At 34.5% G+C, this 20,808-nt stretch overlaps 1 protein-coding gene across 1 annotated transcript; it reads right to left on the bottom strand.

The window, feature by feature from the left end:
- Positions 1 to 668: 668 nt before the first annotated feature.
- Positions 669 to 20,789, bottom strand: LOC123528841 (uncharacterized). The gene is made up of 8 exons (XM_045308867.2): positions 20,652 to 20,789; positions 15,393 to 16,078; positions 5,857 to 5,987; positions 5,465 to 5,608; positions 4,187 to 4,377; positions 2,562 to 2,650; positions 2,126 to 2,275; positions 669 to 1,027 (listed from the first exon to the last, which is right to left on the bottom strand). Exons 2-8 carry the CDS (start codon positions 16,074 to 16,076, stop codon positions 917 to 919), a joined length of 1,500 nt encoding a protein of 499 aa, XP_045164802.2. The 5' UTR covers positions 16,077 to 16,078; positions 20,652 to 20,789; the 3' UTR covers positions 669 to 916.
- Positions 20,790 to 20,808: the final 19 nt, after the last annotated feature.

Below are 20,808 nucleotides of genomic sequence, written 5' to 3'. Positions count from 1 at the left end.
TTGAGAGAGGACTTCATAATGATGCTACAGAACAAGTTTGATGAAGATCCATTTAGCCATTACTTTTAGCCCTAGCGGCCCCCAAAAAGGGTTAACTGCACCCATTTGAACAAATTTGAATGAGGACCTTATAATGATGCTGGAGACTAAGATTGATGAAGATCCATCTAGCGGTTCATGAGAAGTTGTTTAAAGGTATATCTAATTTTAGCTCTAGTGGTCCCTAATAGGGGGTAAAGTGCTCCATTTAAATAAAATTTAGAGAGGACCTTATAATATTGCCGAAGACCAAGTTTGATGAAGATCCATCAAGCGGTTTATGAGAAGAAGTTGCTCAAAGGTTTTCCTATTTCTAGCTCTTGCGGCACTTAAAAAGGGCCAAGGTGAACCATTTGAACAAAACTGTTAAGAGGTCCACGCCTGGATGTTATTGACAATGTTTGGTGCAATTCTGACCAGTAGATGAAAAGATGTTTAAGTAAAAATGTTGACGCCGGAAGCAGGACCATTAACCTATACTAACAGCTCACTCTGAACAAGTTCTGGAGAACTAAAAATGGGATTCTTATTATTTTTATGTTTGGCTGAAATCTAAACATCACTTTTGTAGAAGTGTTTTAGATTGATTGGAGTAACCCAGAAGTTGGGTAGACAAACAAACAGAAATGTCCAAAGTAAAAATTCTCTTTTCTCCTTCCTGACATTTATTCATGATTACATCAGTACAAGTAATTAACTATTCAAAAACAGCATCACTAAACAGCAACAGTAACCCTTTGATTACATTCAAAGGAAACATATCACGATTTTGTTTTTCACAAGTACTAACTGATCTTGGACTGGTTCAACTCCATGTAGTAAAATTCATCCCTCATATCACAAAACACTGTAAGACCTCACTGACATAAATACATGATCAAGTTTTTCCTTTCTTCATCTTTTTCTCTTTCTTTTTGTTGGTAATGTCATTCTCCCATTGTTTTCTGTACATCGTATACAGCCTCATAGTTGCCTGGGCATCTTGAATCTGAAAGCAATAGTTGAACAATTTCTTATTTCTTTATAACAAGTATGTTATCATTTGTCTTTTTTATGGATACGACCATGGAATATAATTTGAAAGAATCTAAAAGCAGAGATTAAGGTAACCATGGGCCAGTATGAAAGGAATACAACTGGAATATTCTTCTCTACAAGGTTCTGCCATTCCAGTCCTTTGAATTTTTATAAAATTTTGATTAACAGACTGTCCGCTCTTTTTTAGTTTCTTCTCGAAAAACACCTGACTTACATAATTGTATAACTATAAAACATTCTTTGGACATTTATTTTTCCTTCAATTTTTGCTACGCTTTGGATATTTTGCTCTTTGAATAAATACATAATGTTGTACTTTACAATAGAATACTGACAGATTTTTCTGCTCAACTCTTCCCACATGTTTCAACAGACATTGACCAGATATGAAAAACTGTATCGTTTAATATGTGTATTTGCACATGATACAAAATGTACTGGAAGTATATTCCTAAGCAAAGTTCAAAAGTTTTGACCCTTCAGACAGTTACAAACTGTTATTTGCAGTGAGTAAATAAAACTTTTAGGGATGACTAGCCATGTAGAGTTATGGACATATTTTAAATTTTCATTATGTTGCATTGAATATGAAAATCACTGTGTTTTAAAGTACTGATTAATTTCCCAGGTGAGTTTTCATGACAGGTTCTAAGCAAGTCATATTTCATTTAAAGTTAATAACCTTTCATATTTATTGGTAAGGCAAACCTGTGAAAGCATTCACCTCTACTAAGCAGCCACTTGTCTTAAGTAGCCACCTTTGTTACCTCCCATTTCTATACTTTCAGAGCAAATCAACCTGTATTCAGCAAAAATCTGTCTTAAAGGGCCGCTTCTGCTTCTTCCCTTGACTGGCTGCTTAAGACAGGTTTGACTGATATTTGGGTAGAGTTACTCCTTCGGTCAGTACACCTTAGGGTTCGAATTTCCTAGACTTTAAAAATTTCTCAGTATTAGTGACTTATTTCATGTATATTGTAAAAAGCATAGGCAACAGTATGTTATATAAAAGATGTTCAGACATGTTTATTATGTCAACTTTATATACCGAATTATGCTCTCCTTCTTGAACTTTCACTGCAAGCACTTTCTCTGACAATTTCTTCAGTGAAGGTGTACGTCCCCCAGACAGCTGGCGGAAGGGTTTATATTGTGATGTGTCCCTAATCCGCTTTCTTGGATGGCTCAAATAAAGTACCTTAAAAGAGAAGAAAATTAATCAAAATTATATAAACTATAAACCCGAGCCTTTCCTGACATCTCATTAGGTGGCTAGTTAAAATACATGTATAGGTCAAGTAGATTAAAATAATTTTAATTCATACAGTTTTGCAAAATAGAGTATTTACACAAAAAGGCTGGGCAATATATCATTCTTGTACCTTACAGTGTGCATCAATAATACTCAAACAAATTTCAACATATTACTATATTAATCCTTATGCAAATCCCTTTAATAAATACATGTAGGACATGTTATTTACCTTTAAATCATTCTTTATTGCATGGCCAACTAAAATCTTTCCATTCAAAATGTCTGCCACATCCTTCTGAACTTGTTCAAAATCCTCAGCTGTAATTATATTTACCATACTTTAACCCTTAACATGCTGGACACGATTGGTTCTGCCTTTGCGACTAGTGTAGATCATGATCAGCCTGCACATCTGTGCGGTCTAATCATAATTTGCACTGTTCGCTATTCAGCCAGTATCTTTTTGGTAAGCACCCCTTTAAACATTTAATAGTACTGTCCAAATTGGAAGATGGACAAGCTCATTATAGAAATTTAGCATGGTAAGGGTTTATACAATAGTTATTACAGAGATACAGTCGACATCGTACTTGAGACCACCTCTATTAAGCGATTTTTGTATTAAACGACCAGTCAAAATGCCTCCCGAAAGTTTTCAGTATATAAATTCATTGCATTAAACGACTTTTCTATTAAACGACTAGCGACCACATTATTGTAGTCCCGACAAGTAAAATATTCGACAAAAGTATCTATTAAGCGACCGGGTACTAAAATTCTACCTGGCATTTCTTCATGTGTGTAATTAGCGAGTACGTTTGGCACGTGACTGAATGCAACTAACCTTTGTATCAGTCAAACTGACAAACAATCTAGTCATAATTTTCACGGTTTGTGACCTTGGAAAAGTGTTCACGATATTAAAACAGATTTTGAAACCATACATGTATGTTCATAATAAATACAGTTACATTACCAGTTAAAAATAATTTTCCTTTTTATCTGACTGAAATTCATTAAGAGACCATTCCATTAAGAGACCACTTCTTAGCAGTCCCTTGGGTGGTCTCTTAATACAATGTCGACTGTATGTAAATATTGAAATAGCAAATTTTCAATTACAATTCAAAAATACACTAATATTCCAGCATTTTTTATAAGAAATTTAAATACACCACAACATATATTTGCATATAAAAGTTGTTGATTGGACAAGAAAAATAGCATAAAATCGTTGACCTCTAAATGTGATCTTGAAAGTCAAATCTTTTACCTGTAAGTGTGACCTAGACTTTTGAGCCAGGGCCTACTTCCTAAAACAACACATCTTCCTGTTTTGGTGAGTGTTAAGAATATCCATACATTTATACAAAAATTACAGACTTCTATGGGTGACTTTGATCAGTAAGCTAGGGGTCTTAGTCTTGAACATAACTGTCTAGTTATTGTTAATGTTTATGCCAAGTTATTTAAATATTCATCCACTCAAACGAACTTTGGAGACCTGACATTAAAATTGTGAAAAATCCTTGACCTTGACCTTTTAGGTAGCAGTACTGGTAACAAAGGTGACAAATTGTTGTGTCATTGTCAATGTTTTGACCAAGTATATGATCACGAGCAGAGTGAGCTTAAAACTTTGACCTCTAAATGTGACATTGACTTTTGGGTTAGGAATCTACATTTCGTAATGACGGTTATTTGTACCATGTTTTTTTAAGCAACAAGATTACTGGCAGGACATTATCTTGCAAGCACAAAAACATAGACATGTACGGACAGACACATGCACAAATATGAGCACTACATTCCCTCTCCAATCTTAACAGCTGGGGTATAAAAACAAAGACTTACCATTTACAAGATCCTGTGGTCTAACACCACTTACAAATGTTCTATAGTCAACTACTTCTTCTTTTGGCTTCACAAATTTATCATAGACTGGTTCACCATACTGGTTCACTATTGAGACACGAGCAAGCATGTTTTCTGAACCATCACCAACTCCAACCATTTCACAGTCCATACACACTACTTTAGTGACACTGAAATATCAAAGAAACTCTTGTTGGTGGAAATAAAACAAATTGTAAATCTTACATTACAGAAAGGACAACAAGAGCTGTCTGTCTGTTACAGCCCGCTCTACTATTTGAGACTCTTCCACATTATACCAGCTAACATAACCAAAATTTAACAAGAGCTGTCAGAAGACAGCAAAGCTCCACTTTTCAACAGCCTTGTTGATTGAATATAAAAATCAACAAAAGCTGACCGTAAGGCAGCGTGCTCCACTATTCAGAGATTTGACAGTAAAATGAATTTATGTCTCAATAAATATGTATATAGTACCAATGTTATGTCCAGAAAACAAAGTTTGTCAAAAAATTTAAGTATGAAAGGGGCATAATTTGGTCAAAAATACAAATCAGAGTTATGGGGATTTTGTTACCACACATATCGATGATGATGATAAAGATACAGTTTAAGTTTCAAATCATTATCTTATATTGTACTAAAGTTATATCTAGAAAACGAAGTATGCAAGGGGCATAATTCTGTCCAAAAAAACAACAACTAGGGTTATGGGGATTGTAACCAAAGATACAGATGGTAATCATAAAGAAATATTTTTAATTTCAAGTCATTATCTAAATATCTTTTAAAGTACAAAAGATATGTCTATAAACGAAGCTTTCGAAAAAAATTAACATGAAAATAATTCCAAGTATAACAACTTAAGCAATAGTAACAAAGATATGACAGAAAAACAAAGGTTACCAAAAATCTTTAACCTTAAAAATAACCTAAGTATAACACCTTGGTGACCTTGACATTGGGTATAATGGGCCCAGCCCCTGCACATACTTTGTTTGCAAGCTGAACAATGTTACAAAACAGGGTTATGGAACCTGTACAATGCATGTCAATGCATGACAGTTGACAAGTGTAAGATGTTTCAATCCATTCCTATTAACGAATCGGAATAATTTGAACAATCTTGGTAGAGGGTCACACAAGGACTATTTGCGTGAAATTATTTTAAAATCTACATGTTGGAGACATAATAACAGCTAATTTACTTCCATCGGACACACTATAGTATTCAATCTACTAGTAGTATAATCTTACCCTTTAAAAGCTCCAGGTTTCACTAATGGATTTTCCTCCTTCATCTCACCATTATCTCCTTCAGTTGCAACTGTTTGTTTGAGAGAGACTGGAGTCTTGTCCAGTAACATTTCATCCACATCATCAAACCAAATCTCTGGCTCACTAAAAGAAACATTTGTGCTACTGCAAAATTGTTAGATAGTAATAGTCATTAGCAAATATCTTGCTGAACACTTTTTAAATGGAGATTGAGAAATCACCTTTAAACATTTATTTCTTGAAATCTTTGCTGAACTTTGTATTTGCTTAATAATACTCAGCTATAGATTATAATATAAAATGGACTTCCAAGTTACTGTCAAAAGATTACTAGTTGGAAATGATTTACTGCTAAAAATGTTAACACTTACGCATCAGAATCATCTTTTTCATGTGTCTGACTTTCACCTTGTAAGTCCTCTTTTTTCATATATTTGGGATTTCTGAGGCGATGATCTGGTATTTTTCTTTTTCGTTTTTCTCCTCTTTGTGTTGACATTGTCTAAATAAGTAAAATGTTACATAATAATGATCTATCAAAGTAAGTAAAACAAGTGAGTAAAGAATTGCCATGCAATACAAAGTCCCAGTCTGGAAGTTGACTAACTATCTCAACTTTTGCATGACCTACTATCAGATATAATAATGATAATTTGATATCTGTCAATGTTGCATATACAATAACAACATATTAACTCATTATGAGGAACATTTAAGTCAAGTAATATTAAAATTCTTTGATGAGTGACCTTGACCTGGAACTTCCATGAGTTGCATATGATACATACATGCATCTCATTACTGTGAACATTCGTGCCAAGTAAGTTAGTAATATAAAAATCCCTTGACAGTGACCGATGACATAGTTGTCATCTGTGCCCTGTAATTTCAAAATCCTTTGATGGATGGTTAAGTTACAGAACAGACAGGAAAAAACGCCTGCTGACCTTTGGCCCAAAGGTGACGCTTTGAGCTACATGTAGGTGTCTGAGTGTTGCACATGAAACATTGTCTTATTATGTGGATCCTTTGATGGATGACAGAGTTATGGACTGGACACAAAAGTGTGGACAGACAGAAAAGTACACTCCTATAGCCTCAGATCAAGCAGGGGACTAAAACATTATTTCAAAATGCTTATTATAAGTTAGGTTCCTTTCAACATTTATTTATGTCCTCCTGGTAGCTGTATTTATAAAATTCTAAATCTGAATTAAACATTACTAAGAACTAGAACAAAAAGTTAATAAATTCACAAGGTCATCATAAAACAGTGAACTGCAATGGTCAAATTGGTCATAAATAATACATGAGCCGTTGGTCTGGATCCATGCTGGTCGCAAAGCCACTACATGTAGGTTGGTTTTCTCATGTCACGGCTCACATCAATTTGCCTTTTAAAACAATACTAAAGAGAAGGCAATGATGTCCTAATACTGATTTTGTCCGACAAATCTTCTTAAATCTTTTAAGAATTTCCAATATCAGCTTAAATGTGAGGAAATTATGAACACTGATTAAAATGGTATGCATTTTGTTTCTATGGCAACATAAAAAAGGGCTGATTTTTTCCATATATATTTGAACTGTATTTTCCTAATTCTGCAAAAAAAGTATTTTTCCAACCAGAAGGAAAGAAATGATCATGCTTCCCCCTTCCCCTCGCCAAGTAGATCTATATTAATTGAGGGAGGTAATTATTGAACAAGAGGGTCATGATGACCCTGGATCGCTCACCTGAGTAATATGAGCTACATGTTTCAAATGTCAAACTGATGATAAAATATTAAGAAAGTCAGTAGGTCACATTCATGGTCAAAATTCAGTTTTACAATTTGTGTGCAAAACTGTGTAAGTCACCAATATTTCAAGGTTGTATCTTAAAAAACAAGAAAGTAGGTCAGTAGGTCAAGGTCACAATCAAGTGACATCATATTACTTGGGGTCATCAGGTAATTATAATTAAATAGTCTTGGAAATAGGATCAGATGATTTTTTAAGTATTTTTCCTATATAACTTACATAATAACTAAGTTACCCCAGGGTGGGGCCTCTTTTAACCCCAGGTGTATAATTTGAACAGCTTTGGTAGAGGACTACTAGACAATGCATCATACCATATATCAAAAGCCTAGGTCGTATGGTTTCTGACAAGAAGAAAAAATATAAGTCTATATAAAACTTTGGACCCCCAGGGCAGGGCCTGTTTTCACCCCAGGGGTACAATTTGAACAATTTTCAAGTGGGGTATTCGATCTACTCCTTACCACCGAAACAAAATGGCGACCAAAACTGAAAATGTGAGTTTTTCTTACTTTTTTTCTTTTTCAAGGATATCTAGACAATAACACATGTCTATCAACCTGCTCCACTGTTTGCTCTATCAACCAGTACCTTTCACTTTGGAAACAGTACTGTAATTTGTCTGGAATGCTGGTCATGAGATTCGAATCGATGAAAAATCCTCCGTTAAACACGGGATAAGGAATAGTGCGACTTGCCAAAAAAGTCTTTTTAACCTAATATACTGCAGGTTGTAAGCTATTTTTCTTGATTGGAAGTAATATTTCCACATACTTATCTAATACTGTTCGTTTTGTGCAGATCACAGTTCGTATTTTCAAAAAAACACAATTTTTGTCCGATGGTAAGGAACAGTGTGCGAAAATTAGAGGATAAGGTGCAGTGCAATTTTTTCAAACGGATTTTACAGTTTTCTTTCATCAATTCTGAGATAATCAGTTGACATTTCTCTACCATGTAATAATTGAAAGGGGTTGGATTGAGGAGTAGAACAGTAACATAATCCCAGAATGAGCATATTATCAGACAAGATATGTCAGTAGGTAAGCACACTTGACTTTTTCAGTGATTGTCGATTAAACAAAACTTTTGTTCTTTTCTACGTGGTGTCTTATATCACTTTTGACCTAGATATTTGGCCAATCAAACATTTTATAGGAACTTATATTTGTCCATTTAAATGCTAAGTAGGTAGGGAGCAAATGTAACCGATTTTTCCATTGGTTAAATACACAAAGCAACTAATTTACTCTTCAGAAGATATACTACAAAAGTTTGATTTCCACTTCAGAAGCTTTTCACGAAATATAAACGACGATTCTTCTGGAAATTACAAATCGGTTAGGTCTTTTGGTAGACTTTTATGATTATTCATGACGGCCAAGAACCGTTGCTTTTTATATTTCACAATCTCATTTGCATATTTAAAGTGAAACACTGATCATCTTACTGTAATTCGTGTAGTATAATACTTGTAGCAGTTTTCAGTTGCTGTGCATTTCCATGTGTAAAATGAATGATATTTCCGCATAAGTATTTGGTTGTCGTGCTTTTGAAATATATAAACCAGGCATACGGAACAGGATAATGCTCTATTCTGTATGCTAAAACATACGGTAACCCAGTCTCACTTGAAAGACTTCCAAGTAGGATGTCTCGTTATCAGACTGCACGAAAAAAGTGAAAAATGTAAACATTTTCAAAACATGGCTATAATTATGGGGACTGGGATTCAGTCTTCATTTAAAAATGCATAAGGAATTATTCACCCAAAATCACTAGTGAGGCGCATGTGTATGTTACTGTTTACTATCTTATTCACAAATCAATAGATGAGTAATTCGTCTCAAATACAAATACAAATACATGGCATTTATATAGCGCAAAAATTATAAAATATTCTATTGCGCTTTACAATTACATAACACACATTTAACATATATACATACAAAATATGAACATGATTCTAGAATTTAGATTTAGAGATTTGGACATGTATAAATACTATTTTACACCACTTCTGATATTTTGTATTTTAACAAGACTACACTCATTGTTCATGAAACTGCCTAAATAAATGTGTTTTCAGTTTTGATCTAAGTCTTGTCTCCATGTCATATAGCACTAAGCTTGTTTGATTTTTATACCGAATCTTTGACTGTTACCTTTGTCTGTTAGTATTTTATGAAGTTTCAAACTACCGTAAACAATACATACGTTACTGTCGCCAGCTCAATTTTATGTTTAATGAACGTTCTTGTAGTTAAAATTCATCAGTAGTCAACGAAATAACATATTTTTATGAAGTAACATAGGAAGTTATTTTATAATCAAACATAGATACAATTTTTTCCGGACTCCTTTGGTATCAGTCATCATTTAAAATGATGTCTCAACCATAATGATACATAAGTTATGCCAAAGAATATGATCATGTTTCTGCCGTTTCTGGGTAAAATAAATATTAACACATGTCTGTTCGTAAATTATATAACTATTATGCTTGCTCATTCATGCTGTTGATACATCCGTCACCCTACTGTAGAAATATCACAATTTAATTCATTTTTTTTGGAATGCTCTTAAAGACGAAGTTCATTGTCATATCTGATAGCTGATTACCCTTTAGGTAACAAATATCTATCTATGAATATTCTTTATGAGCATCAAAGAAGGAAATGATACTTTACTGAAATATTTAAAACTAACTCCTACATCAGCATACGTCAACAGTGACGCAGGGTTTCATGTTTACAAGCTTTTTAGGCCGTCAACTTTTAATTTTGATAACCTTTTATCACGTACACATTGTAAACAAATTCAGTTTTGAGAATTGTATGCTATAGATATGATAAGAGAATAATATCACACCGTAATAAAGTTTTATATCTAATAATTTTTAAATATAGATTATGCTTATTATTTTCATATGAAATCACTACATAATTTATATATTAATGTATATAAAAGTAAAGATACAGTGTGTACGAGTGATACATACGTAACCAATAGTAACGTATGTATAATTTCAGATAAAAAAAATAAAACATTTCTTTTTTTGTGGCATTCATAATGTAGTAATAAAATAATTTGAATATCATGTTCGGAATATACAGGATATGAATAGATAGAAAAGTATTTTCGCATTATGTTTTATTTTGAACGGGTGCCATTATTTACCTCTAAAGTTGATTTGACAAAGTAATTCAAGTTCCATTTGATCTGTAATTCATTTACACCAATCCTAATGCTTCAATTCATTCGTACAGGATGGATTTTATATTGTTTCGTAGAATTTTGACGATTACATAACGCAGATTCTTATTTTTGTACAGCAGGAGGTTACATGCCAGTGTAATTGTGCAGTAACGTATGTATTTGCTTTGAAAAAAAAGCTATTTATTGTCGCGATATTGTTTATTCTTCTTTTCTGCAATTCACATGATATGCATAACTGCCTCGATAGTGATTAAACATCTTAAAACATTTTCTTTATTATAGTTTTAGACCAATATACTGGAAATTTAGGACGTACATAAATTTCAGGGCAGTATCATAGATGATTGAATTCAAATGAGAATACACTATTGCCCATTAACAGTAATACAAAAATTAATATTATCGAAACATATTCAAAGGGCATATAAAAGATTTTATTAAATTAACGAAAAGTGGTATCGGTAAATACATTGTATATGCATAATTTACTTAACTGGTACATACGTTACCTTGAGCATACTCATCGATTTTGTGTTATGTATGATGAAAATATGATAGATTGTTCTCAAAGTTGTTAGAATGACTGTAAATATTCCAGTACTTTTCCTTTAGACAAAACTATTGTTTGTACTACGTTTAAATTACATAGAAAAAAAACTGGTTTAATTCACTCTGAGTGTTTAAATAAAATCTGATTTCAATTCATCTTGTTAGTTTGATATACGAAGCCGGAAAAATAAATGCAGTTTGTATAATCAGTATGTAGCTAAAATGCTGGTATATTTTCAGCTATTCTACTAAACATACCGACACAGTCAACCGCGCAACTGTTCCCGAAAACAGTTTGTTTTTTAAACACTGGTGTAGTCACGTATGTATTTTGAAAACCCTCAAGGAAAAAGTGGTGATGTTATTTAATGTATCATAACTTTCTTCAGAGAAAATTTTCATGGTTGATTTTTTTTTTGTGTGTGTTTAATCTAGGTATATTTTATTCTGGAAATGAAAGCACCTGACTTGTATACCTCAATTTTTGTTTTAGATTTTGACGACCTATATGCGCCTAATTAGTGATTTTGGGTGTATTACTTCTCCAAAAAAGCTTTTAAAATGTTTGAATTATTATATACCATTAGGAGAAAGGCTTCTGGAAAATAACATGTAGTCCTTTTTAAATAAGGTGTAGTCCTTTTTATAAAAAGATGTTAGCAGTAGTGTTTTCAAATCATAATATTAAGATTTGTTTCGTTTATTTATAAAACTGATGGAACTAGATGTGTTGATAAACATATTTTATGATACTGCTTTCACCCCTAAAATTAACATGTATGCTTTAACACATAGTGGGAACTCCAAAAACATTAGAAGCATAAGCACCACTTGTCAAAACACAAATGTGAAAGCACATAGTGTAAACCCTCCTATACCAAATAGAAATTTACAGATACTTAAATGTTGGCGAGGTATACTATATCAAATACTTGCTAAACATTTGGCTTTCAGTATATCACGTGTCTGATAGACAGGCGGATACCTTTTAAATCTTACTACATTGAGCAAGAGATAGTTATAAATGATCACCAAAATATTATTTTAACAGAATTTTACTTGTCTCTGAAAAGAGCGAAGAAAAAGGTCGCTTGAAGAAGTGAACTGCACCTTATCCTCTTATTTTCGTACACTGTTCCTTACCATCAGACAAAAAGCTGTATAATTTAAAATTACGACTTTTAATCGGCTCCAGACTAACCATGAAGGACATATATACTGAAATTTTACTTCTAATCAGAAAAATAGCTCACAGCTGTATGAATAATTAGGAAAAAAGACCATTTTTGCTAATCGCACTATTCCTTATCCCGTGTTTAACGGAGGATTTTCCATCGATTCAAATCCCATGACCAGCATTCCAGACAAATTATAGCACTGTTTCCAAAGTGAAAAGTATCGATAGATAGAAAAAACAGTGGAGCAGGTTGATAGCCATGTGTAATGGTCTAGAAATCCTTAAAAAAGATAAAAAGTAAAAAAAACTCACATTTTCAGTTTTGGCCGCCATTTTGTTTTGGTGGTAAGGAGTAGATCGAATACCCCCCTTGTTTTGGTTGAGGACCATAAGACAATGCTACAAACCAAATATCACCAGGGACCACCAGGGCGGGGCCTCTTTTCACCCCTAGGGGGATAATTTGAACAATCTTGGTAGAGGATCACTTGATGATGCTACATACCAAATATCAAAGCCCTAGTCCATGTGGTTTTGTACAAAAAGATTTTCAAAGTTTTCCCTATATAACACTTTATAAACCATGTGACCCCCGGGGCGGGGCCATATTTGCCCCTAGGGGGATAATTTGAACAATCTTGGTAGAGGACCACTAGATGATGTTATATACCAAATATCAAAGCCCTAGGCCATGTGGTTTTGTACAAGAAGATTTTCAATGTTTTCCCTATATAAGTCCATATAAACCATGTGATCACCAAGGCGGGGCCATATTTGACCCTAGGTGGATAATTTGAACAATTTTGGTAGAGGACCACTAGATGATGCTACACACCAGATATCAAAGCCCTAGGCCCTGTGGTTTTGGACAAGAAGATTTTTAAAGTTTTTCCTTTCGGCTACCATGGCAACCAGAGTTCTGCATGGAATTCAATTCTTTGAACAATTTTGAAAGGGAGCCACCAAGGATCATTCCTGTGAAGTTTGGTGTAATTCTGCCCAGTGGTTTTCAAGAAGAAGATTTTTTTAGGAAATGTTGACGGATGGACGACACACGACAGACATTGAGCGGTCACAATAGCTCATCATGAGCCTTTGGCTCAGGTGAGCTAAAAAGTAAGCAAGGTTATGGTTTTTGTACAATGCACTTCCTCCAAATGGTCCCTGTTATTGTGTGAAGTTTTAACAAAATCCCTTTGACAGTTTTGGAGTTACGGTCCGGGAAAAAAAGTTTAGGGATGTTGATGAATAGAGACCTTTACCACAATGGTAAATGTAAAAAATAACATCATAAACACAACAAGAGGGTCATGATGACCCTGAATCGCTCACCTGAGTAATATGAGCTACATATTCAAAATGGCAAACTGATGTTAATATATTAGAGAGAAGGTCAGAAGGTCATATTCATGATCAATGGAAGTCAGTTCTAATATCGGTGTACAAAACTGCACATGTCTTCCAAATTTTAAGACTGTATCTTAAAAAACAAGAAAGTAGGTCAGTAGGTCAAGGTCACAGTCAGGTGACCCCCTAATCACTGGGAGTCATTAGGTAATTACAATTAAACAGTCTAGATATATGATCTGGTAACTTTTGAAGTATTTATTCCTATATGACTCATATAACAAGTGACCACAAGGGCAGGGCCTCTTTTCACCCCAGGGGAATAATTTGAACAATCTTGTTAGAGATCCACTAGGCAATGCTACATACTAAATATTAAAGGCCTATGCCTTGAACTTTCAGACAAGAAGATTTTTTCCCCTATATAAGTCTATGTTAAATTTGGGACCCTCAGGGCAGGGCCTCTTTTCACCCCTGGGGCATTATTTGAACAATTTTGCTAGAGGACCACAAGGCAATGCAACATACCAAATATCAAAAGCATAGCCCTTGCAGTTTCAGGTAAGAAGATTTTTTTAAAGTTTTTTCCTATGTAAGTCTATGTAAAACTTGAGACCCCTAGGGCAGGACCTCTTTTCACCCCAGGGTTATAATTTGAACAGTTTTGGTAGAGGACCTCAAGGCAATGCTACATACCAAATATCAAAGGCCTAGGTCTTGTGGTTTTAGACAAGAAGATTTTTTTAAGTTTTTTCCTATACAAGTCTATGTAAAACTTGGGACCCCGGGGTGGGGCCTCTTTTCATTCTAGGGGCATAATTTGAATAATTTTGATAGAGGACCATTAGATGTTGTCACACGCCAAATATTAAGGCTCTAGGCCTAGCGGTTTAGGACAAGAACATTTTTAAAGTTTTTCCTTTCGGTTGCCATGGCAACAAAAGTTCCGCATGGAATTCAATTCTTTGAACAAATTTGAAAGGGGACCACCCAAGGATCATTCCTGTGAAGTTTGATGTAATTCTGTCCAGTGGTTTTCAAGAAGAAGATTTTTTTAGAAAATGTTGACGGACGGACGACACACGATGGACATTGAGCGGTCACAAAAGCTCACCATGAGCCTTTGGCTCAGGTGAGTTAAAAATGGTTGCCTTCTGAAGTTCATGGTTAGCCATTTTATTAATTTTCAAACTGCCATATATTTTTCAATTGTGGTCTGATCTTATAAATACTTAGATATAGTCCGATCTTATAAATATTTAGTGTTTTGAATGGTTGGATAATGACTTTTGTATGAAATTCACTCGTGGTTAGGCATTTCTTCCCCTTTAACCCTTATCGTACTGGACACAATTGATTCTGCTTGTGACCAGTGTAAATCATGATCAGCCTGCACATCCATGCAGTCTGATCTTGATCTGCACTGTTCGCCATTCAGTCAGTATCTTTTTGGTATGCACCCCTTTTAACAGTTAATGGTACTGTCCAAATTGAAAGATGGACAAGTTTATTATAGAAATTTAGCAAGGTAAGGGTTAAGTAGGAACTAGAACATCTGATAATCAGTACACATTGTATACCTAACTCTGTGTCTGCTGTAAAATCATTTAATTTTGTTGGCATTATATTTTCTAGTACTGGCTAAAATGGCTATTTAGTGAGGACTTAAAATTGTAGATTTTAAATTTTACATATAAAATTAATGGATTCTTCACTACTAGTTAACTGGTATTTAGTTTTGCACATTAAAATAAACACAATACCCAAGAAAGTTCTACCCCCATCCCCCACAGATTATTTCACAATGCTTACCTCTTGTAGTTTTTTCCAGTTTGCCGTTGCTCCCTCTGCAGTTTTTGGAAGCTCAACTTTTTCAGTACTGTCAGTATTCACCTGTTTATGTTCCTGTGTATTAACTAAACCTTTTCGTGCTAACTTCTTTGCCATTTGTTTCTGTTTCCACTTTAAACGTTTCAGTTTCTTTTTTCCCACAGTCTTTGGTACTTTATCTGATGCAATAGATGGGGAAGATAGCCGAGACAACCCTTCACCTTTGTTTTTTGACCCATCTTTCTGTTTTACAGTTTTTTCCTTCAATTTCTTATTTTTCCATTTTAATTTATCTTTGTGTGTGCTTCCTGTTTTCTTAACATTATCAACTACAATAGAGTTAGCTGTTTGGCTATCAGGTTTCTCTAACTTCTTCTGTCTATTTTTCAATGCTTTCATACGTTTAAACTTCTTACGATCTTTTAATTTCTTATGTTTATCATTTTCTAACTCATTTGTGTCTTTACTTTTAGAAATTGAACTTGATTTTACATTTGTAAGCACTGGGTTCTTAACCTCCCACTTTTTCCCTATGTTTTGATTTTGAACATCAATATCTGCTTTTTCCTTTTTCGCCAGATTAAGTGACTTTTTTCCTTTCTTCTTTGGAAAGGAGTGCCCCTTAATGAATTCCTTTTTGGTTTTTCTTTCCTGTTTCACCGACATTTCTGAAAATATACTAAGGATTTGAAAACAAGTCTTTGAAGAAGACTTATATGAATTCATTTCCTTGGCTGTGTAAAGTTTAATGACAATGGCATGTGTGTGAGTGTATATTTATGAGGTAACATATTATGAGATTTTCAAAGTAAGAAAGATAAAAGAAACAAGAGCTGTCTCCATAGGATGACACATGCCCCCGATGGCACTTTGAATGAATAGTTATGGCCGATGTTAGAGTTAAGGACCTTTGACCTACGGAGCTGGGTCTTGCGCGCGAGACGTCGTCTTGCTGTGTCACACATTCATGCGTAGTTATTTTAAAATCCATGCATGAATGACAACGATATGGACCGGACACGCCCATCAATGCACTATCATGAAAAATGACCTTTAATGTCTAAGTGTGACCTTGACCTTTGAGCTACGGACCTGGGTCTTGCGTGCGACACATCGTCTTACTGTGGTACACATTAATGCCAAGTTATTTGAAAATCCATCCATCGATGACAAAGATATTGACCGGACACGCCCATCAATGCACTATCCTTTAACGTCTGAGTGTGACCTTGACCTTTGAGCTACGGACCTGGGTCTTGCGTGCGACACGTCGTCTTACTGTGGTACACATTCATGCCAAGTTATTTGAAAATCCATCCATCGATGACAAAGATATGGACCGGACACGCCCATCAATGCACTATCCTTTAATGTCTAAGTGTGACCTTGACCTTTGGGCTACGGACCTGGGTCTTGCACGCAACACGTCGTCTTACTGTGGTACACATTCATGCCAAGTTATTTGAAAATCAATCCATCGATGACAAAGATATGGACCGGACACGAAAATTGCGGACAGACTGACAGACCGACAGACTGACAGACGGTTCAAAAACTATATGCCTCCCTTCGGGGGCATAAAAAAATAAACAAAAAAATGAAAAGAAATTAGCTGCAATTAACAATCATGCTAAGGCCCCCAACATGCCTGTGATACGACAATCAAACATTAAAACAAGTGATCATGTTGTTGGTACAGATGATTGAAGCACCCCACTTACTTGTTTGAATGTTGAACAATGTTTGATAAAACAAGAGCTGTCAGTGGACAGCGCGCTCGACTATTTTCAGTGCTTGATAGTATAATATAAGCTATGAGTAAAACTATAACATTACAATAAGCATATTCTAAGTCGAAAAGGAGCCATAATTCTGTCAAAATGCTTGACAGAGTTGCCTCCTCCTTTTTACAGACTGGGGTCTTGATGGTAAACAAGTATGCAAAATATCAAAGCAATATCTCTATGGACTTTGAAAATATTTGGTGTGGTACGCAAACTTTAACATTTATTCTAAGTCGAAAAGGGACCATTATTCAGGCAAAATGCTTGATAGAGTTGCCTCCTCCTTTTTACAGACTGGGTCATGATAGTAAACAAGTATGCAAAATATGAAAGCAATATCTCAATGGACTTTGAAAATATTTGGGGTGGTACGCAAACTTTAACATTTATTCTAAGTCGAAAAGGGGCCATAATTCAGTCAAAATGCTTGATAGAGTTGCCTCCTCCTTTTCACAGAATGGAGTTATGATGGTAAACAAGTATGCAAAATATCAAAGCAATATCTCGATGGACTTTGAAAATATTTGGGGTCGTACGCAAACTTTAACATTTATTCTAAGTCGAAAAGGGGCCATAATTCAGTCAAAATGCTTGATAGAGTTGCCTCCTCCTTTTTACAGACTGAGGTCATGATGGTAAACAAGTATGCAAAATATCAAAGCAATATATCAATGGACTTTGAAAATATTTGGGGTGGTATGCAAACTTTAACATTTGTGTGACGCTCATGCTAACGCTCACGCCGACGCGAGTAGGATAGCTCCCGTATTCTTCGAATAGTCGAGCTAAAAATAACACAAAATATAATTCTTTTGTTGAAAAAACAGTAAACTGAGAAACACTATCTATGGAAGATTTAGATTCAAGCTTTATGTCATTTTGCCATTTTTTTTTCATAAGAATACAATGCAATCAATAATACATGTATAAATTTTTCCTTTTTATACCTTCTGGGAAGACCAAATTACTAATGTTTGACCAGTGCCCAACAAATCAATTGCCCGGAGCCCACAGGCTATGGGCAATTGCTACCAAAAAGATCCCCACGTAAGCCCGCCGGGCAACCATAAATTTAAATCATCAACAGCCCAGTCATTGTATGTTTTACAAAATCAACATCCGGCCGTTTACTCGATTATAGCTTGCAGTAAATAACAATTGACCATGTGTAATGATTATCCCGTCATAACAGGGCACCAGTCAAAATTTCTATTATTCAATTGGGCCCTCTTGTACATTACTGATGACTGGTCATAATTGGTACCACGCTTTCACTGTGAGTGTGACTGGGAACCATCGTAAAATGAGTCATTAGTAACATGGCTGTCAGCATGTGTGAAAACACGTAAACATGAAAGACTGTCAATTTATTATACAAGTCTTTTGCATTAACTATTATGCCAATTTCTTTAAGACGGTGTTCTTTGTAAGTGTGAGAAGAGGAATGGCTTTGATTATCACTTCTCAAGAAGTTGGGTTTCGGATAAAGCAAGTTTATACTTTCAGGGTTTAAATTTCTGAGCAACTACAAAAAAATTAAACTGCCTCGATAGCCTAGTGGTATATTGTCCGCTTCGAGTACGGAAGGTTGTGGGTTCAATCCCCAGCCGCCTCATATCAAAGACAGAAAGAATGGTACCATTAACTCCCTTGCTTGGCGCTTAGCATTAAAAGGGAAACTGGCCTCTTCTCTCATACTCTCGTGGCGACTGATTCCATCTGGAATGAGGTGTCGAGAGTGATTAATATAAGTTGTAGAACTTGCTTCACAATCTACCCAAAATAAATTATATATTATATATATATATATATATATATATATATATTTACAAAATGTTGGGCCACCGTTTTACCAGCAAATATTTAAATTTGTAGGGCACTGTAGATGAATTTGTGGTCCAACCCTTTTACTTTTCCTAAAATATTTTGTGTATGTTCTGTATATGTACACTATATAATTATGTTGTCACAAAAGGAAGGAATAAAATATATGTTTAAATCAAATGTGAATACTGATTAAACCATGCTGTTTAATATTAACTCGAAAAAGAAATACATGTTGTTGTTAAATCTGGCACTGCTGAACAGCATTTACTTAATGAATATAAAGTAGGAACCTATAAAGTAAATGGGTGCTAAACTGAAATGACCTGAAACATGTACTGGTTGAGGACCACCAAATCCAGACGACCACCAAACCGGACAGTTTCGTAGCTGCTAAATTTTGCTGTATTTTTAGCAATCTTTTATAAGTCAAACACACATTTGATTTTTTAACAATGATGTGGAATTATATCTGACAAAAATAACTTATTGAGGAGGAAATTTCATTTTTTGATTTCGTCATCTATACTGAAGCATGAAACATCATGGGGGGATTTAGAAATGCGCACTGCATTTCTTACAATCATATAGCAGTTTTTATCACAAAAAAAATCTGAATATAATTTATATAATTCAGGCCAATAATGAACACTTTGAATGAGACGTTTTCACATCACATAGCAAAATGTCATCAGTACAGAGGTTCCCATAAGTTGTAAAAAAACTGTCCAGATATATGGTACTGCCAAGCAGTGAAGTTGACCCTACATTCGACCCTGGAAAGGGCATTAATCATTCGTTAGGGGTAAACAAATTAAGTCTTCTTCTTGAGGGTGCACCTAACTATGTTCATGTGAAATAGGAGAGATCGTGTTTGTATACAAATTCTATTTTTAGAACTGATAAGACAGTGATCGGGTGGGCAGAAGCCGACCGTCCATGTTTTTTGTAAACAGTGATGTTTTTCTAACGGTCTAAACTTTCTTAAAACACAAATTACATAAATAATTTTTTGATCAATGGAAAGGTTATAAAACAAGCAATTTATTGATTTCTTTTAATTGTTATTTCGAAATAAAATGGATTAATTATGAACGCTTAACTTACACTGTTTTTCTAAAGGTTGTGAAAATCACTACGCCGCTTTTAAAATTATATGTCATTTAAAACGGTTATTCATTGAAAAAAAGATATTTGGATACAAAAATATGAAGATTGTTAGTATTTCAAATCTTTTTCAATTTTGAAAATCCATAAATGAGCAAAAAAGTTATTAAAAATTAAAAATTCTGATTCAATACGCAAACGGTGTTAAAATCATTTGTTTTGCCAACCACCAGATAAACAGATGTTAACGCGTGACGTCACGGCGATCACTCCTATTTCACAGTTGTAAAGAAGGAAATGAAAGAGAAAATAGCGAAAAAATCTAAAAGTGTCCGGTTGGTGGCCCCCGACCAGTATAAATGTTATTTTTATCATAAACAACATCATTATTTACCAAGCAAATGAGCCGAATATGTCACATATTATGTGCCAATCCGAAAACTTATCAATTTTTTAGGGATTTATTATTTTATCCAAAAAAAAATTACATAATACTTCAACTTAATTTCCACTGTAAGTTAGTTACCTGAAATTTTGTCTGAAAAATGCTGTAATCAGTTATGTATTACATTGCAGTTAAAATAAACACCGAATTGTTGAACACGACTCAGACGTGAGCGCAGCCATTTTCCGGTTACGCGTAATAACTGCGCACTGTAAGAATTTGTTAACACCAGGCCCGT

The sequence above is a fragment of the Mercenaria mercenaria genome, chromosome 13 (genome assembly GCF_021730395.1).
Source record: "Mercenaria mercenaria strain notata chromosome 13, MADL_Memer_1, whole genome shotgun sequence".
Taxonomy (NCBI): domain Eukaryota; kingdom Metazoa; phylum Mollusca; class Bivalvia; order Venerida; family Veneridae; genus Mercenaria; species Mercenaria mercenaria.
Note: the sequence above shows the minus strand (reverse complement) of the source record. Positions and strands in the feature narration are given on the sequence as shown.